The sequence below is a fragment of the Sceloporus occidentalis genome, unplaced genomic scaffold (assembly GCF_023333645.1).
Source record: "Sceloporus occidentalis isolate IW3139 unplaced genomic scaffold, rSceOcc1.0.p SCAF_36, whole genome shotgun sequence".
In the NCBI taxonomy this organism is placed as follows: domain Eukaryota; kingdom Metazoa; phylum Chordata; class Lepidosauria; order Squamata; family Phrynosomatidae; genus Sceloporus; species Sceloporus occidentalis.
This window is the reverse complement of record NW_028317016.1, coordinates 8095363-8117667: the sequence shown is the minus strand read 5'-3', so window position 1 is coordinate 8117667 and position 22305 is coordinate 8095363. Positions and strand designations below refer to the sequence as shown.

Below are 22305 nucleotides of genomic sequence, written 5' to 3'. Positions count from 1 at the left end.
CAATGTGTTATCTTGTTTTAGCATGAACAATTAATTACTTAAAAGCTTGTTCTTACAGAACTACTCTACTAGGTAAATTGCTCATAGTTGCTTACTCTGCCAACTAAGTATGTGTAAAACAGGAGACATTACCCAGAATTGTAATCAAAACCAGTGCATACGTAATAGAATTACTAATTGCTTAGTTATTATGACCATGCTAAAAATTAGATTTGCGCATTCCTTTTCTATGAATGCATTTATCTTTGCCGAATTTTCATAGTTCACCAGTTTGTCCAAAAAAACCCCGCAAGAACAAATGCAACATTGGCCGAAATAAACGAAAAACGAATGTGGGCAATACGAAGATCTTTGTTAATCCACTCATTCGTTCGTTGTCGTCATTTTGACTACACTAAGAGGAGGAGAACCTCGTAATTTTAATTCAACTTCTTCAATGCGTTTATTTCTTGGTTCCATGGCAACCAGATAGACAAATAGTATTTCCAAGAAAAAAATTTGCCTAAACCGAAGACGGAGACAGATGAATTTCATGGAATACGAAGAAAATGTCCCCTAAAAAAACAAACATGAAAGTGAAAATTAATTTTCCACCCGCCCAAGTCTACAAAAAATTGGCGCTGAAATTCTGAAGAAAAGGGTATAGTTAGGCGGAAAAATACTTAAATCCATCAACTACAATCTTTCCAATATATCCTTAATTGCATTGGTCAAGATGAAGGCAGTAAAAAACACTTTAAGCACATGTAAGTTTTGGTCAGAAGGGAACATAAATCCTTGACTTCACAAGTAGTCAGAATAATCCCTGGATCAACAACTTTTAAATTAGTATGTGTACATTTCTATCCAGTGAAGCATAACCCTTACACTTAATTGCTCCACATTGGTCTTCTGATTTCTTCAACCAACCAATAGCTGGCAGACCCATAGAAATTACGACTGTTTATAACACCAGAATATATAGTATCAAAAAGCTAATCAAGCTCTGTAGCTATTTCTATGACTAAATGTAAACTGTGAAAACTCACAACACTCCAAACTAAGACGCTTATTTGCTATTTTACCTTTAGTAAACATTTAGTAAACTTGAAAAACACCAAATGAAACCCTGGAGCTAATAAAGCAGAACATGATTTAAATAGCGAGAAGTAGGTTAACTTGTAGTATAGTAAGCTGGTTCAAGTTGCACTATTTTTTAGGAGAAATAAATAAACAGAGACAGCTAAATAACACAAGTATGCTGGAGGAATGGATAGTAAGATCAATACTCTGTGTCTTTATGGTAATTATGAACATACAGCTGAATATAAATCATGATCTAGAAAGAGAAAAACACTTATGTTTATATTAAACCTATGTACCTTGATTATGGAAGATTATCATTAATTCGATTGAGTAGAAACATGATGGTTTACTAGTAAGATGGTTTATTCATTAGCTCCATTTATAGTACAGAGACATGATGATTTATTAATTAGATGTGTCTGTCCCTAGTAATTTTTCAGATTTGTATTATCCATTAGGCAAACTTGGCATGTGCGTAAGGCTTCAGAGCTTTCGGGGCCACTAGTGCTTTAGTGGGTAATACAGCTGCCACACTGTTACCGGCAACACAGTTGCACTGTCCAAGCTACTCAATATGTGAGGCATCTATGTAATGTTGTGTTGCACGATTAGTTCATTCGGTAATACTGCGTTTTTTCCCCCCAAAAGAATTGTTATGATCAAGATGGCTGTTCCTTTTGATATCCTGGTGTGACTTTAAATATGATCATTTAAGGTTTGATTTTGAAAACAACAGGTACGGGAGCAATATATTAAGATCTTTTGTTTGCAAAGGACACTTTGTTATAGCTTTTTTTAGAACGGCATTAAATACTTATTAGTACAATCGGAGTTGAACAGTAGCATCCAAAGTGCTTTCCGTTTTAGAGCAATTTCTGACCTTGTTTACAGTATTCAGCATTATACAATATGAAAGCAAGGTTATAAAGTACTCAACATTACGAAATTAATATAGCAGTATAGGCATTACTTCTCACAGGTAACCTTTAATCTGCCTGGTTAATGTGTATAAAAGCCTGTAGGCAGAGATGTGAAAAATTTGGTGGTGTAATCTGGCCTGGACTAATAGGGTTTTATATACGATTCTCTTTCTGTTGTTCAGTAATTTTAATGTGTTTTACAACACTAAGCACAACCAACCTACGACCATTAAACCATGTTCATTTTAATTTTATGTTACTATCAACTGTTAGGATTATTATTTGTTTTATATAGCACCATCATACTCTGCAGTTGTGCCAGATGATTCTTCTAATAACCCTATGGGATCCCTTGTGATTATCAGTAGGCATTTGTGTTATAGTGCTGGTACATTAGAACATTTACAAAACTACACTTCATCACAACTATTTTTATACTAAAAGAGAAATCCTTGAGGATAAAAATAGCAGAGAAACCCCTGCTTTGTGGGAACTTTTTGAATCTGTACTGCACATAATGTTTTTCCAAACCTTGGGAATACTATAAAGGCACTCATATTCTTTAATAAAGTTAGCTTAATCGTTTATTTACACAGTAGAATTCATACACATGTATACACAATTTGCATGCTCCACATTACCATTCATATTTTAGTTCTGTGACCTGGACACTCTGATCAAGACAATCTGAGCCCCGGAAAAGAGGTTAACCCTCTATGTGGTCCATTATAATCCTTTGGCCAGCTCTATTTAATTTCTTATTATCCAGCTTATTTTATGTATTAAAATATAACATATATATATATTAGATGAGTCATATCTTAATTTAATACATATAATTCTGGATATTTAAAGATAATTTATAATACAGTTTGTATTTACATCTGTATTTAAGCTTTTTTGTAGTATATATTTTTGTGTGTCAGTTATTAAAAGCATGGTAGGAGACAAATGTTATGCTTACATATTTTTTCTTATTTATTGGGCAAAATGGAATTGAAATGGTTAACACAGACATAAAATGGCTAAGTACTTTGTCCATTTTACATAGTAAAACACAGTATACTATGGCTGATTGGCTGTGCAAAGAAGGAATTTCCTTCCAGATCACTGCATATTGTTCCAGTGTCTTGAACAGACAAAAATAAAAGACTTTGTGTCGCTTAGAATTCGTAAGATGTTATATGCACAATTCCCTTCTTATGAAAAGCTGTGAGTGAAAAATCTTCTCTCAAGTAATAACAGAGTATGTAGTTCGATTATACAAAAAAAAAAGTTTATGTTAAAGGTAATGTACACATATTTACAAATAATTTCAAAACTGTTCTTTTATTGAACAAAACCTTAAACGTGTAAGGCATTATTACGTTTTGGAAAGTAAAGTTAAAAGTCTATTTCTTTATAGCACCTAATAAATGGAAATAAATTGCACAAATCAAGCTACACTAAAAAAAATAAAAAATTTTTTTTTATCTATGCTTAAAATTCTTTTTTCATCTTAGACCTTACAAATCTATGTAAGAGGAAAACATAACATTATGGCCCATTCATTTTTGGACAATAAATTCAATTTTTTGCCCATTCGGTTTGGAAGAAAATCGGGAGAATTTTATAAATTTGGAACTTAAATTTGTTGTCAAAGACCCACATTGACTCTCACACTCTCTGAATGTCTCTCTACCTTCTTCGCCGACTGCTTCTGTGTCTCGGGGCACCTCCTCTTCTTTAGCATCCTCTTCATCTTCTCTATCTCCTTGTTCTTCTCTCTTCCATCTTCATTCCTCATCTGCATCTCTGCGGACATGACCTCCCTGTGAACTTCCACAAAGTAGCATTGCTTCCAGTGACATCCTCCAACTGTGAGGGGAATGTCACCGGAAGCTCCGCCATTTTTGCAGACGTTTGGGGGAGGTTATCTTCGGGCAAAATGGTGAAGCTTCAAGGCATACCACCTCCAGTTATCCTCCATTCAGGCAAGAAGATGTCACCGGAAGCACTAAGTTAATGGGAGGTTATCTTTGGGCAAAATCTAAATGTGTTTTAATTCTTTAATCTCTACTGCTATTCAGTATCTGTATGAAGGACCAATACATTGTTAATGCCTTCAGTCTCAATAATGCACTGGACTTTTATTTAACTGTAGCCCCTCTGTTAATCTGTATACCTTAGGTTTCTTTAATAAATGAGCAGTATTTGATGAATGGCCTACTATATACCACCAATGGTGGCGGAACACTCTAAAACTGGCACATCTACTGGCACCTACTACTGTACCCCAGTCTCCCCATTGTCTCATTTTACACACTAGATCACATGAATTTTTTAATTGTTTTTGTTCTATAAATCATTTTTTAAAGCAGCACATTTCTGCCCAAGACTAGAACTATAATATGTGTACATATAGCAAAATTAATGCCTTACAAGGTCAACAGAAGCTTCAAGTATTAATTAATATCTCCAGAGGTATGTTTTAATAATGTTAGTGGTGGTGAATAACACAATAGGACTGCTGGAGAGCAAAATCTGCTGAATGAGATAAAAGGAATACAGAGAGAAGAAAGAATTGAGATGACTGAACCCACAAAAGTTGAATAGACATAGAAAATAGTAAGACTTAAATAAATTTATTTAGAACAAAAATAGATTAAACTATGGTTCCCCAGCATAGCATGGATGCAGCTAATTACCTTCAAAAATGTATATTTACTATCCATAGAATTAAAACAAGGCCTACCAATTTGTCCAGCACACACGATCTTGTGCCTCTATAAGCACTATTATCTCTAGGGCAGAAGAAGTAATTATACCTTTGAGGTATGCTTATATCAAGCATTTAATGTGTTCAGCTACTGTCATTTTTTACAAAAAAATAAATCCACAGTTTGTGCAATTTTATTAACAATGTAAAGTGGTTTCTGTATGTTGTTGCTGCTTTTTAAAGAAACATGATTGCTCTATTGAGCCTTTTTTGTGATATTGACAGTAAATATAAAAAGTTGCATGTGTGCACAGAAATTTTTAAAAAAGTGTCAGGAGAGAGTAAACATGTTTCAAAGGTTCATAAACCTGACAATCTGGCTAAAACTTTACTTGAAGAATGTTAATGAATTAAACCATTTCTCAATCTGAATCAATGAGCTAGAGCAGAGACATACTAGGTCAATCAACCAAAATCTACCTTGAGGTAACCAAAAATAAGACAGAACTTCATATGTATAAGCATTTGCAGGATATTGAATACCACACATATGGTATGTAGCTGAGAAACATAAAAAGCCACAACATTTTTTATATATATAAACTAAATAAAGGTAAATCTTTCTAGAGTTTCAATTTACAGAGATCTTTGAAAAATATTGATTTAACAGAATAAATAAACATTGTTAATACAATAATCTTTCCATAATCTTTAAAAAAATACCAACTTTTACCGTAAGGCTCAATTGCTTTTCAAAAATGTAACTATAAAGGCATTTACATACATACTGTACACAGTCTGGTAGGTTTTCTTGTAGATCAGCTGGTAACTGTTGCATTCTTTAAGTTAATTAATCACAAGGCTTTTCTTGCCATACTGTGAGATAGATTTATCAAAGGATAGTCACATTTTGTTTTTTTATCTAATTACAGTTATGGTCATCTAATACTTAAAATCTCTTTTCACATAAGAGCATATCTTATAAAATAATACTATTAATAATACTATTTATTATTTACTACTGTTCATAAACCTAAAGCACGTTTTAGCAAATTTTCAATTGTGAGCCATGTCTGAGCCTCCATACCACCAAACAATGGCTTAACTTAATATTTGGCTTCCATAAACAAGGCTCAATTTCACTATATAGCACCATACGGTTTCAAACATTCAGAACAAAGAAGCATTCTTTATCATTAAATAGTATTTTGGCATAATATATTTGTAGTATTTATATGATATATCCATTGTTAGAATGCCGTATCCAACCTTGCTAGATATGCATGCTCCCAACATCACAGGTATCCAAAGTGAGACACATTTGTTGAGGAAGTGTTGTTAGAGGTGCAAGTGGGGGCATGGCCAGAAACGGGTCTGGTAAAGCAGAATGCCATATCACAGCACTTGACTTCTTTAGGATTGAGATTGAGATCTTTGTTTCAGAACACAGACCTTAATATATTTCACAGTTCAGTGACCCAATCAGAGATCATCTGATCTCCGCAACCAGCCAATGATCATCGCTGCTTCCAAATGCAGAACAGCGTGGTCATACCTGAAAATTGGGAGGTATGATTATGGGGCAGCTGAAGGAGCACAAACCAAAGCCGAGCTGTAAATTCACAAATAAAGACCTTTTCTAGTATTCAGTATGCTACTACTCTTTCTGCTCACTCACCAAAATGCAGCACCCTTTGATTAACCTATCCAATTGCATGTTTTCAGTACATAACTATTATGTATTGAGCAGTTCCACGACAAATAGAAACATATTTCCATAATAACAATACAATCTTTGAAATCACCTACAGCTTTCATTTTAAAATGTTGTTTCCTCAAGAACATCACAACAAAAATAATAACACTTACAAAATGCATTGGAATGGATTTTAGAAATCTATTTGAAATGCATTCGTTTAAACTACTAGAAGTCTGAAAATTAGTCCAAATATTCATAGTTCAAGTCACATGGTTAATATAGCTTTATATTTATTTCATGTTAGTATCTGACCATTTTGTGTAATCGGGTTAATCTTTTCCAGTGAGACATCGGCATCATAATCCAAAATCCCAGAGAATGCAGGAGACATTTTTTCCAAACTTTTTGAAACACCATTTCCATCTTCTTTACTTGTAGTATCTTCTTCAGGACAGATAACAGCATGTGGAATCAGGTAAACCAAATTACACTCATTTGGAATTGAACCCTTGGGTTCCTGCTGGCATGAGTAGATAACAGCCCCATTATTGTTAATGCTAACTGTTTCTATAGCATTACTGGATGTAGGACACAGTTTGTAGCATCCTAGTAGGGTTGAGAATGCTTTGCGGAAATCTGCGTTAAAAGCGTAGATGATGGGATTTAAAGAGGAATTTGCCCAACCAAACCATACAAAAACATCAAAGGTGGTAGAGCTAATGCAGAAAGGTTCAGCACCTCTTGCAGGTGCACCAGGATCACAAAATGGTACCATGCAGTTCAGTATAAAAAATGGTAACCAGCAGCAAACAAATACTCCCATAATCACAGATAATGTTTTTAAAACTTTAGTTTCTCTTTTAAAAGAGGTCTTCAATGAGCTTTCTGGTTGTTGGCAATCAATACTGCTTCCATTGCCTGTACTACTTTGGCAGTTCTTAGCGTGTACAGCTGCTCTTTCCAAAGCCGAGATGCGTCTTATTTGTTTGGCTGCAATTCTGTAGATTCTTGTGTAAGTTACAATCATAATGGCCACTGGTATATAGAAGCTAATCAATGATGAAGAAATCGCATACGTCCTATTTAAGCTGGAATCACAATTGTCCAGCGTACTACCTTGCAGAGTAATGTTCAAATCAAAAAAACTTGTAGTTTTAGCTTTATGCCAATTAAGTTGCACAGGAATGAAAGATATCAGGACTGATAAGGTCCAAGCAACACTTATCATAATGAAAGCCACCTTAGGGGTCATTTTCCTTTCATATCTAAATGGACTGGAGATCGCCCAATATCTGTCAACACTGATCACACAAAGATTCAAGATGGAAGCCGTCGAACACATTATATCAAAGGCAACCCAAATATTGCAAAAGGAACCAAATGGCCAAAAACCAGCAATCTCAGCCACTGCTTTCCAAGGCATTACCAAGACTGCTACCAAGAGGTCTGACACAGCCAAGGAGATCACAAAAAAGTTTGTGACTTTTGACCGCAAGTGACGAAACTTGATGACAGCTGCACACACCAGAGTGTTACCTAGGAGAGTTGAAAGTATTAAAACAGAAAGAAAACAACCTGTTAGAACACGAAAAGATGAATCTTTTTCTGTAGATAACTCTTCTCCATCCATGCTGGTAATGTTTAGAGTCATTTTTTCTCACGTAACAAAATCATGTCATTGTTGCTTTTTAATTATCTCAGAAGTATATAACAGATACTACGCATTGAAGGAGATTGTTAGTCAGTGCACCTTCACATATCCATTTGAAAAAGTTTATGGTATTCTCCAGAATATTAAGAAAAAGCAGCTCCAACAGTGTGACCATTTTCAGTTAAAACAAAACCATTTCAAGCAGCCTAGATCTTCAGTTTGCCATCTTGTACTTAATATGTGTAATCACAAGAAAGATCTGGTTGTGGCTCTGCTATTTTGATGTTGTATAAACAGATACAGTATCCGAAGATGTAAGCACTTTTTTAGGCCGCATAAAATTGGATATTGATCCGATGTACTTCAGGTCATCTTAGTTTGTTTGTATATTCTATTTTTGTACTTCAGTTTTCCTCTTTGTACTTAATGTACATTTTTTTAAAAAAAAGACAGGTAAGACATCACTGAATACCGATCACTACATTGTCAAGGTTGCCTTTTTCATGGACATTTGGATGTACTTTCAAGAGGCTGTTAAGAAAAGAAAAAAAAAAGAAAAACATTTTAGTATGTATGTAAAGAAATGCTTCTTTTCTTACCCTTCAAAATGCTGCATCCTACACTATTCTAAAGTTCTAATTTTTCATTCAAAGGAAAATTCTTAAGTGCTATAATGTTGCTTTTATCACCATTAAAATGATGTGACATGAAATGTTATTTCAGCACTCTTAAGGCTCTATTTGCAAAATGCACAAACACTGCAATGAACAGAGAGGATATTTTTGCATAAGTATCCTCATTGAATGTTGCCATGTGAATGTTAGTTACTTTACTGTATGTTAAATGATCTTTTTTTTTTTTAATTTGCCACTTAACCTATTTATGCTGCATGAAGGGATATGTTAATAAATGCCTTATATATGTTTTAAGACATGTATGTAGGAATGTAAGTGATTTGTAAAGAGAAAGGGTTGTGGTTTTTAACCCATGCACATTAGTCATATGCAATTTGACTGATTTCAGTATGAACAAATCATATTCATCATCATTGGATCTAAATAGTTTAATAAACAGATCTAAAGTAGTGTAAGGAAGCTTGAACAATTTTGGGACACCAAGATATACCGTAGTTGTGTAGCATACTTGTGCTAACAATTCTACAGTGCTTTTTTCAGATCATTGGATATATTTAAAACAGATCACCAAAACAATACATGAATGCCTCTAACAAGCTAGGGGTTCAAGATCAAAATTTTCACGTGAGAAGCTTAACCAAATGTTAAGATATTTCACAATGATGTTTAACAAAACTGTTTATTTCTTGTGTACCTTAATGACTAATTTATAGAGATAGATATAAATTGATATGTCTCTTAACTTTGAGAAAGTAATATTAGCCTAAAAATGTCATATCCTAACTAGAGATATGCTCTAACACAGAAACCACACGGGACATCAGAATTAAAAAAACATGTCACACAATTCCTGCATTGGAGAAGGGAAAAGGGCAATTGGGCATTCAGGTGATGTTTCCCAAATCCATAATTACAGTAGCTGCCTGCACAAGCTTGGAATACCAATAAGCAAAAAGCATAATATACTGACGAGTACATATAAAAAAAGGAAAACACTTTTGCATCAGTTAAGTATTAGTATTAGACACATACATTCATCTATTTCATTTGGAGACTTAAAAATGACACAGAAATAAAACAGAATTCTAACGAATGGTCAGACACTATTTGCCTCATACCACTGGTAATTTATGTATTGAGAGAACTTTTGGGGAAGTACCTAGTGAATGCAGATGGTAGCTGTTGGATTTCTAATCTGTAAATTATGTATCCTTACTTTTTTGTAACAATCACAAAACTGATGTGTTTTTATATGTGGTTTATAGAGAATCCTCTCTAGGGGGTAACCATCAAAGGACTTTACCTACGTGCTAATTGTTTGGTTCTATTTTTAAGACCATAGAAGAACTGCGGAATAAAAATCACATGCTATCTATTCATTTCAGTAAAACTGAGCATAGTAGGCATCTGAGATAATCACTATAATCAAAGCTAGCTTCCAGGTAGATCTCCAACAGCTGTGTAACTGTAACTCCTTTGATGCTCTACTAATCTATTTCTAGCCAAGCATGATTGAAAGAATCGTAGTCCCCAAATAGCAGTGTGACCATCTAGCCACCCACAACAAAACAATTCTAAAGCAATAATTGCTATTTTATCATATATATATATATATATATATATATATATATATATATATATATATATATATATATGTGTGTGTGTGTGTCATAGTAGCTTAGGGCCCTTCAAAACTGTTCACATATAAAAAAAGTCACCTTGAATTGCAACACATCCCCGCAATTGCATTAAAATTATGTTGTGAACAAAGTCAAAAGGTCATTGATTGACAGGTTCTGTACAACTGTACTGATTGACTTACAAATGTTGTTCAGACATGCCTTTATTTTATATTCATTAAATGTATTATATAACTTAAATTAGGTTGGTGCAATGGTTGTTTAAACATCTTTTTTCCGGCTCATGCATGGTAATTTAAATAGAAAATTCCAACCAACTATATGAGATACATTTTCTTGGCCACTTGTTTAACTTCGATTTTCGCAAGATTGTACCATATCTAGCAGAGTAGAAACAATAATACAATCCCTGTTTCGGTCATGTTTCTGATGCATAAATGATACATTTCAGCCATATATTTCTTTAAAAACTAAAGCATTTTTATAGTATGAATCATTGACTTTAGTAATTGAGTCATGGAATATGCAGTTGGGAGCTCTCTCTACCTATATCGGATAATAATAATAATAATAATAATAACTTCGGAACAAATGTGGAGACATTTCTTAGCCCTACTCTGATGGCGAAACTGACCATTTCCATTGCCATTTGACAAATCTACTGTGTACTGTAGGTAGCTTTGTAAATCATAGATAAAGCATTAAACAGAGCATAGTTACTAATTCAAGAGACAATTCACAAACACCATACAATCTTTACATTAAGGAAAAAATTTTACTATCTCAATACCCAAAGAAGGGACATTGTAGCATGCTTCAATCTGGAGTGATATATTTTAACAAAAATTCATCGTACAGCTTCCATGGCATATTTTAACTGTTCAAGTGTCAGGTCCATGGTAAAATGATTGTTTGGTATATTGTTCTGGGGAACTATATAAGTTAGAACCGTCTTCCTGATCCATTACATGAATTGTATGCAGGAAACTTAAAGCTGACTAAAACCAGAACACTGACCATTGCAGTTTGAAACCTGCAGTTTGTCATCAGGGAACTAAAAAGTTAAAATCTACTACTAATTCCCTGTTGAGTGAAGACATCTTATGCTAGCTTTGGATGTGAGCACTTAATTGGCCAAGTATTTATTAATATTGCTTTACGTGATGGATAGTATTTTGACCCACATCACAATGATGAGAAAGTTGCCAAAAAAGGTGAAAAAATAATAATAATTAAAAAAAATATATATATATATATATATATATATATATGGATGAGTTTAATCAATAACCCCCAACTAGGAGGAGAAAAGACAATGCGTGGGGCTTTTAGGTTTTATTAGAATCAGAATTTTTAATGAACCTTTGAAGACCACAATTACAAGAGGAAAAATGTTAAAGCATTTTAAGTGATGTGAATCCCACGTGTATTTGTAAAACTAGGGCAAGCCTAGAGTTCTAGTTCTGATATGCTTGGAAAACACACTGAAGCTATAGTAGAATATTCATGCTACAAAACCAAAGCCTACCTCAGTATTATCTATGATTAAAAAGAATACAAAGATCTTGTTAAATAACCACAATAGATCTTGGGATTCTTCTGTGCAAATCTGAACCTTCCTGTGCACTGCGTGTGGTCAGATAGAAAAGGCTTCTGGGATAGATTTTAATGCGACTGTTTTAAAACTGCTATATGCAAAGCTTTACATTTGAATGATGAAAAACTCAAAACAATCAATCCTTCTAACCTGCGGACAGGATACATAATGATTTTACGTATGTTTACTGTTTAATACATAAAAGTATCCTAAAGCTGTATGTGTACAATATAAAGGGGATTGTTAGGTGCTTATTAAGTTCAGACACATGGATAGCATCCATGTTGTAGTGAATATAGTGACACGTTTCTATATCATGCAGAACAAGAAAACAATGTTTCAACCTAGAGGGTCTGCTCAAGCATATAGTTGAATATGTCATAACATGTATTATGTACTGAAATGGAACGTGTTTTGCATTACTGATTGGGCTAGCGTTTCTGGTTAGAAAAGACTTTACAGTAGAAATTGTTAACTGTAAAATACAGCTGACATCAGAGTGTCTCTTGTGAAAATGGAGAGCCTGTAGAAGATTAGGGCCCGATAACCCACAGGAGGTACCCTCTCAGAGAAGTTTGAAAAATATATCACAAAAATAGGGGTTGACAAGCCCCAGCAGCCATGGCTACCATAAATAATTTTTTTTAAGACTGTTGTTTTAAAACATTTTGTGAAATTCTCCTCTGTAACACAGACTTCTTCAATTTTTTCACACAATCACATATGCATGTTTCTTTACAAACATGGATATGGCACACTATAGCAAGCTATTCTCATGTGAGACTACTCCGCACATAAAGGCAAACCTTGGTATGTCAGACTAAATGCGTTTATTAACCAATTTACAGTAGTCGGCATTTTAATGTGAAAGCCTAAAGCGTAAATACATATAAAATGCAATGTTATTGATAATAAAAATTAAAACCGACCTATATTTCATCTCTAAAGTGACTATTTGTAACTGCAAAATTCAGATCAATGTTGTGTAATCACATTTTTTTTTGTTTTGTTTTAATCAGTACAAAACTGACTGAATATACTTTTCAATTTTGTGTGGTTTCTTTACAAAATGTACAGCTTGTTGTAAATGCCACTCAATATTACACATAACAAACTCGGATTATTAAACTGATTGATTAGCTGGGCAATAAATATTTCTATAAATATATAATAATAATTGTTTGGATGCAGTGCATCAATGTAGCATTTAAAAAGTAACTTGTTACATGTCTGTTGAAGAATACATTCATTTATTTTTTTAAAGATGGCTCCTCAAGGACAAGAGAATAATCTGGTTTTAATTAGACGTTTACATTTTAATTCAAAGACATCCTAAAACTCTGTTTGGATTAAACAAAAACCCCATCTTCCTCATGATTGGAACCTGATCTGCAATATGTGAAAATCCAGCCTCTTGAATAATTATTTCATGTGATACTTTCAGTGAAAACATATATTATCATGTCATTTAATGAGAAAGCTACCACTTAAAAGCCATGATCATTTTGTTCCATTGATATTAGCCTGACCAATATATGCAACTATAGAATCGTACCTGTTATCCATAATAATATTATAATATATGGCTGAAGGAGAGACCTAAGTATCCTTGAAAGCTCGCAATTTAATACAGTTTGGTTAACCAAGGTATCTCTTGACCAATTTCAGTACACATAACTTTCTGTGGGTGATCATAATTACGCTTGGATAGATGGGTATTCAGCTCTTTTAGGATTTGATCCGCTAAGAGCACATACTTATCACTAAAATATAAAACTGCGTAATATTGCTAATTTAGTTAATGGAATTTATTTATACAATATTTACTGTATATTTTTTCATGCAGATGTTTAAACTCTAATAATAATTTTAAAAGTTATATCTAAAATGTTAACATGAAAATGCCTTTGAATATATTCATAGGTTCTATACTGGTTACTTAATTTATTGAAGCGGAGAATATTGTGTACTTATTATAAAATTATTACAATGGGATTTATAGAATTAATGATACTGCACATGACCACTCCACAATCATGGAGTCTGTTTTCTGTAAATCAGAAAACTGTGATAGATCATATTTTTCGGCTAAATGTGGCAAGGTGGCTTGCTCATATGTGTTGCTTTCATAAAAATGTAATACTGAAGTATAATTATACATGTAGAATGTGTACAGAAAAAAAAACCCCTACATCTCATTTTAGCAAGGCATACATCAAACTTATATATGATCCACAATCTGATGTGTTAACTGTCTTGAAACACCACATTAAATGTAGTGTATTATTGGTTACTCTCTAGTTTACATGGATTCATCACTAATTCATATCCAGCTAAAATACACCCTTAAATAGCAGTGGTATCCAAAATAAATGTCCTTTATGCTTTCAAGTAAACAAGCAGTGGTCTTGAAACACATTTACATAGCTAGTATACATTCTCCATTATATCTGTATGTCAACCACCATAAGTCAACAATAGCATAGACCAGTTGGATGCCTGAAGTCATGGGGATAGATAATTAAATATCTTGGTGTGTTTATTTTGCGCTACTGAACAATTGGGTTTAAAAATGGCTTAAAATGTAACTATAAAAGCACAAATCGTATAGAATTGATGTCATTTTGACATTGGTGAAGCAATGAATGAAATGTTCCGAAGAGAGCAGCCCAATATGTGCCAAAAGGGCCTTTTAATTTTGGTGGAATAACTGCTATAATAACCATGCTTCAGGCTGCACACTGATACATACAAAAGATGAAGCTTCTTAATAGAAAGAGTATGTCCACCTCCTGGAGGTTAATACTGTACCTGCAATACACAGAGTAGGAGTTGTCTTGGTTTCTGTAGTACATAACTATTGCGAGTTGGACAGCTGTCATTGATTCTAAACTTGCATTCTTCATTTCTCAAGGTCTAAAAGTAAACCTGCATTCTTACTAATTGTCCTGTAGGTTGCAGGGCCAACTGAGGATTTGTAATGCCCATCAAACTTGGAACATGGTTCTTTGAAAGTTTCTCCAAATATTAATTTAGTGTTTAGTTTCACCTGACTGGGGTTCCCATTTGCATTAATTGCTGATATTACTTGTCCAAGATTCAGTATTCATTTAGAAAAAAAAGGTTTTCCATTTCACATATAATATTAAATCAAAAGGTGTCCATACAAATATTAAATCTGAATTTATACTGAGACAAGTGTGGAACAAAAATATTTGAACTTCTGCAGCAGGTGCAAATAAATTACTATCAGCCAGCATACAGGTTAAAATATCCAAGACGCAAATCTTTTCCAGTTATAATTAAAACTGTCCACCAGACCTGTATTGTTCCACTTGCCTACAAGTTGTTTTTGTAGGTCTTATAATGCATACCTCTCGAACAAACAATCCAAATGGTTCCAGAGGATATAGATTACTAGACATAACTCTTATCTTGGGATCATACCTTGGAACCTAAATGTTTGGATCCCTGAAGATTTTTCTTGTGTAAATAAAAGATGGGTCTAAGTAGAAAACCCCTGGCTGTTGTTGCCCAGCTTCTGCTTGTTCAGGTAGCTTCTCATTCCATAGCATGTTTGTGTTGTCCAGAACTGTGTTCAGATGTATCCAGTCTTTACTTATAAAGGGCTCCCAGAGAATATGAGTCCTCTTAAGTCTTCAGAATCATGACCTAATAACCTCCAGCTGCACCTGAGCAAATATTGGACTGCAGGTTGCACACATTTACTGTTCCTTTAGTTTTGGTGTCTCCTAAATTTTACACAAAAGACAAAGAAACCGGAAATAGCTTAGAATAAAATAATATAGATCCTGTAAAATAATATCTTTCATTCGGTACTGAATTATTTTTGAGATAAAATGATTCACACATGGCATAATTTCCACAGCTTTTATAGGTATCATCTCAAAAATGTTGATATAATTATTTCTCTATATGTAGAAATTTAACATATTCTGTAATATTTTCACGTATTGTGTAATAATTTTTTTCATATATTCCAAGCTAAACAAGAAAGGAATGACATTTACTCAGTAGTAGAAATGAAGATGAAATGGAGACAGACTTAAAACATTGCATCATATATTGGCTCACTTACATGTAGCTTGTGGAATTCAGATGATTCTCAAGATGATGCCGATCTCATCATATAGGAGATGAAAGCAGACTTCCTCATAAAACAATGCTCCCTTGTCTTTATCACTTTGAGACTGCGCTTGTTTCTGTACGCTTGGCTATGCTCTTCTTCTCATTGTTAGGTTACAGTCCGTCCTGCCTGGAGAACATGAGTTTCTGGCACCCTCTAGTGGCAGAAATCACATCTAACCTCCTCAAACCATCATTACTTAAGGAATGAAAAACTATTCATTTGTATGAACTCTTAAACTCCTGTTTGTGCGATTTTATGTAAGAGGGAAATCCAATCAATCAATAAATAGAAATTACACTGAAATAAGGTGGAACTTCGTTTTACATTTACAACTAGAGAGATGTCTACATGGCATCCAAATTCTGTCCATACCTTGCACTTTTCATTTTAGACTGATTATAGAATTTCTCCTACAAAAGTATCGTGCCTGATACAGTAGGGTAAACATTATTGCACTTCTAATTAGGTTTACATCATGAGCACATTAAATGACACATGGTCATCTTTTTGTTCAGAAATGTTTTAGTCCTAAATGAAAAGTAATTGTGGTGGGACATTGTAAGACACAGTGTAAGAGCAAGAATGATTAGGAAGAATAGTAGTATTGGATCGACCAGTGTGTTGCACTGTGGGGAAAACTTAGGTGGTGATGAATGAGGCTGGGTTGGTGGGATAAAGTGAATGGAGTTAGGGTTTCTGGCACAATGATGTAACATTTTAGTTCATATAACACATAGTTCATATATCTTCTGACATGTGATGCCGGAACAGGCACTGGAGCAATACTGAGTATGGTACAATAAATTGCAGTTACAAAAGTAAAAGAAGTAGACCTTGTTTCAGATAAGTACATTACTGTCATAAGTGGAAAATATTAAAGAAAAAGGAAAACGAATTTCTCAGTCTTAAATAAAATTTATTTTAGGGTGACACCTTTTATTTGGGAAACATAGTGAAAAGATGTAGAGTTAGAAGGTTTTGGGACCTAGGAAGTCTAGAATACCTACTATTAAAGACTCAGTCTTCTATTGGACCAACATTTCTATATTTATCGGCCTTTTATATTTTGGGAATTAGAATTTTAAATGAGCCTGTTTGATCCACATCGTGTTTATATTAACATTTACCGTTACATATCACAAACCATGGTAATTTGAGATGCTATAAAGGCTTATTCATTGAGATTTACAACTTTGAGAGTTTGTGACCTTAAATAAAATGTTTAAGAAAGTCATTACAATAACATTTTTCTTTAAAATAATTGAATCAATATCTTATATAAACGTGATTGAAGTATTTTTTCTTCCCTTTATGGCTGTAATTAGTTTACACCCTGGGGTATGCTTTGTGAAATGACCCTGACTTTTTCAAGGCAGCCAAACGAGGACAGTGGTTAGAATATGAAGGAGATTGGGTGTTTGCACATTGTGCTTATTGACTATTAGTTTTTATCACACAGCTCTTTATAATAAAGACAAGTGGATATAGAAGTTCCCATTTATGTTTGCTGTAGCAAAGAACATTTTTCTTAAAATCAAACTAAATTAGAACTTAGCCTCTAGTGAATCACAGCTTTCATCCAATTGTACACCATTATTTTTAACGAGCTATGGATAACGCTAACCACTGACTCACACAGCAGAGAGTTGGGTACTTAAATGTTTACGACTCGGTTTTTCTTTCGATGCAGTCAATTTTTGTTTTATATTAGTAAATCACACTTAATTAATATGATAAGAGATGGGCGGCTTTAGTCTGTTCAGCAGCATAATGGGAATGCAGTGGAGGCAAAGTAATAACACTTCCTCTTACACAAAAAGGTATAGAACATATAAATCATTTTGAATGTCTAAGGGGCATAAACCTGCCAGAGTTTTAGGACTTCTCGAATTAATATAAAGTAAAAAAAATAAGCTTTCAATTGCACCGTTTTTGCAGACACCTATATATATATTTCACATGTTGCTGTCTACCATATGTGAAGTGCGCCCCTGTTCTATATGGCATGTATGCCTGAGTAACTGATTATCATCTGTAAATTTATACATCCTACACATGTGGCAGATGTGGTCAACCTAATGTCTTCCTCCTGTAAGGTAACTGTGCAATATGCACTCAAATATACCCAGTGCTCCTTCAGGATCAATATAATGTACCAGGTTATGATGAAAAGTGCATTTTGGGCAGCATAGAGATATAAATTAGAAACCTTTTTTATGTATTGACACCAATTTGGCCACACAATAGATACAATTTTGCAGTTTTCTCTCAAGATAAAAGCTTTGAAAAACTCCACTCTTTTCTCCATATGCACAATGTGAGTTTGCCAGAAACTCTGCACCTTTAGTGTAAAATGATAAATAGATCAAATGTGTACTGTTTTCTAAAATATTATTGTTAAAAGGTATAACCAAAAAAGATGTTTAAATACCAGTGTCACCAGTCCTACCGTAAAAGGTATACGTCACTGTGACATGAGGGCATATGCCCACAGTCGTATAACACTAATAGTATCACATCATATATACTGTTGATGGCTGCAGTCCTAACAACAAGAATAATAGAATTATGACCAGTGACACGGGCTTATTAAAAACTCAAATAGCCCCCTGACATGTTTCGCTCCTCAGAGCTTCATCAGAGGTCTAGGCTAATGGCTTCCAAAATGGAGACGGTTTGGCCTTATATCTCCTTTGTTAGTGACATCACAGATTAGGGGAGGGAACAATCATATCCAATGGTTACCGATATATTAGATGTGTTGCCAAACCCAGCCAATTGCTTTAAAGGTAACTAAGCATGACATCAACCACATAGTCCAATAGAATTCCATACACATGATGGACAGCGGTTTTCTCCAATTCTCAATGGTGAACAATCACAGAAATTGACTGACAGTTATTCAATCATTGATGTTCCTTGCCGCTCAGAATTTGGTGTTAGAAGATATAATATTCTATTATATCTATTCATGTGTCAATGAAATGACACTATGCTACAAAGTAGTGAGTGAAGAGCCTGTATAACAGTGTAAATTTGCTGTACCCTCAAATATAACTCAACACACAGCGATTACACCCCTATGTGGAAATGTCCAAATTGGGTCCAAAGTGTCAATATTTTGTGAAGCCACCATTATTTTCTTAACCCGCTTGGGCATGGAGTTCACCAGAGCTTCACAGGTTGCCACTGGAGTCCTCTTCCACGCCTCCATGACGACATCATGGAGCTGGTGGATCTTAGAGACCTTGCGCTTCCCCACCTTCCATTTGCGGGCCTTTTTGCACATTTTCCTTCTGGAACAACAGCCACGCAGACGAATTTGATGCAGTGTGCGGCATATGGTCTGAGCACTGACAGGCTGATCCCCACCCCTTCAACCTCTGCAGCAATGCTGGCAGCACTCATACATCTATTTCCCAAAGACAACCTGTGTATATGACGCTGAGCACGTGCACTCAACTTCTTTGGTTGACCATAGCGAGGCCTGTTCTGAGTGGAACCTGTCCTGTGAAACCGCTGTATGGTCTTGCCCACCGTGCTGCAGCTCAGTTTCAGGGTCTTGGCAATCTTCTTATAGCCTAGGCCATCTTTATGTAGATTATTTGCCATGAGGTGCCATGTTGAACTTCCAGTGACCAGTATAAGAGTGTGTGAGAGCTATAACACCAAATTTAACACACCTGCTCCCCATTCACACCTGAGACCTTGTAACACTATAATGTGTCACATGACACCGGGGAGGGAAATGGCTAATTGGGCTCAATTCGGACATTTCCGCTTAGGGGTGTACTCACTTTTGTTGCCAAGGTTAAGACAGTAATGGCTGTGTGTTGAGTTATATTTGAGGGGACGGCAAATTTACACTGTTATACAGGCTGTGCACTCACTACTTTACATTGTAGCAGAGTGTCATTTCTTCAGTGTTGTCACATGAAAAGATATAATACAATATTTACAAAAATGTGAGGGGTGTACTCACTTTTGTGAGATACTGTATATTAGATCTGACACTATGCATGTAATTGGATGTATTCGTTAAACACAGCTTGTAATGGTATCTTAAAACATAATGAGTGAATAAATGAAAGTAAAACATTGGACAGCTACACAGTCTTGTTCTAAAGGATACGAGTCACCAGAACACAATGAAAACACAGCAGGGACTTGAAGTAGAATGATTTTGCAGCAAGATGGATTTTTTCGAAGCTCTGTCACTTTAAAGGCATTTATTGTAAAGGTACAATTATAAGAAAAGTCAAAGCATGAACATTTTTGTCAATCCACAAAGCAAGGGAGTGGTTCTCGGAAAGTTGATCAAGAGAAAAGCCTGAAAAATAACATGAAACATTGTGGAAACCACTCCGAAAGATGAATAGCTGGAAGTTAGGAGTGGACTAACAGACCATTTAAAAATGCATTGAATACAAAAGCATTACTGTGTAAATGTGCAAAACGTGGAATGTGTTAAGAAAGAACATTAGCACATTTAGCTTAACTAATGACAGCTATAACAGGCAATATTTTGATTTTAACCAAAGCTATACTGTGATAGTTTGTATCAAACCTTCTTATCAAGGTCAGTTACTTATGAGCACTATTCTTTACTTTTAATTATCTCACAGGACCATCGCTAACAAATATGGGATAGATAATTGGGTACTCAAGTAGAATTTATTTCTTCTTTTACAAATTAGGCTCCATAAATACATTTTGTTTGTTGACCAAATGTTGACCTGTGTTTAGGAAATTAAAAAGCAAATCAAAGGCATATATGTGTTTGCAAAGATGTTTCAGAATAGTAAACCTTAAATGAGCTCTTAGCCAAACAAATTCCTCAGTACCAACCACAAGGACTGTGGTCTGTGAACACAATTGTAACATTCTGGATATGTGGCAAAAAGTGCAACCCACTCTCTACATATTTATCTCACTTGTAACTTGTGGGATACAGAAATTAACTAGAAATACACTGAAAACCTACTACTATGCCAAAATGGTTAGGACAATGCTGGGAGAAAATGATTTGCTCTGCAAAGTTTACTTTTTATATTTGTATGGCAAATGCATTTAAGAAAAGTGAAATAACAAACACAGATTAATTGAATTGGCTAGATGTTTTAAATGGAGATAAACTAGAGATAAATCCTGGCTCTAACCTACAAAGTGCTTCATGATGGTTTTCCTTCCTGCATCTCTTCACTTATCTCCATATATATATATATATACCTACTTTATCCCTCTTTTATCTTATAAGAACATTATGGCAGCCCCTGGATGACCCTGACCTAGAAAGAGAGAGGGGACTTCTAAGTTAATAATAAAAAAACACAAATTATTAATAAAACATGTAATACATAATTACTTGATCACTTGTCAGTGACATTAACAATAAGAAAATTTACCATAGCATCAACACACATAGTGACAAGCTGGTAAAGAAGGAGTAGATGGCTCTGCTTGTTTCAACCAGTTTGATGTGAGTGCACTGATCCCTTTGGGCTATATATATCTATTTGACAGCACCCCCTTATAAATAATGCTAATTCACTTGAGTGCTTCCCTTTTGGACTTGTTTATATTTGAAGCTTTGACCAGGCTTCGCATTTGAGCGTTGGTGCTCAGACCTATAAATTGCAGGAGCGTCTCTGTATATGTAAAATGGGAAGGCCTTTTGGTCCCTGGTAAGCGTAACAGGTTACTTAGTTAGGGCTATAGATACCCTATGAACCCTTCATCTGCCCCTCAGGATAGTAGTCACAACCACCATGATTGTGAAGAACAAATTGAACATTTTATTGTTGGGATTAGTTGACACAATGGAGTTCCTGTCTGTGCTATCTGTTTGGCAGGCAGGCTGGAGGCTTGGGGCCCTGTATGACAGGTCATTCTGTCACATCACTTCCCCTTTTGAGAGAGCCAGACCCGGGGTTACTCACACGAGTAAGTTCGGGGTAGCTTATAACTTAAACATGTAAGCAACAAGAACTGAATAATTCAGGGTAAAAGTTATACATCCAGTTGTCGGGATAGCCTATCGGCATTCTGGTTTTGCCTCCGAGGGCGGTATTGTACAAAAAAGTTGAACGGTTGGAGCGAGAGACTCCACCGCAACAAACCTCAATTGTCTCCTCTCACCCCAAACAGGGGTACAATCCTCGGCTGGGATGGGGTTATCAACAGGGTCAAAAGACATCAGGTCCACAGTGACCACAGGGGGATGGCTCACGCAATGAGCCTGCTGGGGTAG

At 34.9% G+C, this 22305-nt stretch overlaps 1 protein-coding gene across 1 annotated transcript; it reads right to left on the bottom strand.

Moving 5' to 3' along the window:
- Positions 1 to 6677: 6677 nt before the first annotated feature.
- LOC149297914 (dopamine receptor D1.L) lies at positions 6678 to 8033 on the bottom strand. The gene has a single exon (XM_089488091.1). The coding sequence runs from the start codon at positions 8031 to 8033 to the stop codon at positions 6678 to 6680; it is 1356 nt and encodes a 451-aa protein (XP_089344217.1).
- Positions 8034 to 22305: the final 14272 nt, after the last annotated feature.

What these genes read in the sequence shown, in the direction of transcription:
- LOC149297914 (XM_089488091.1), bottom strand. Translation starts at nt 8,033, where the DNA reads ATGACTCTAAACATTACCAGCATGGATGGAGAAGAGTTATCTACAGAA.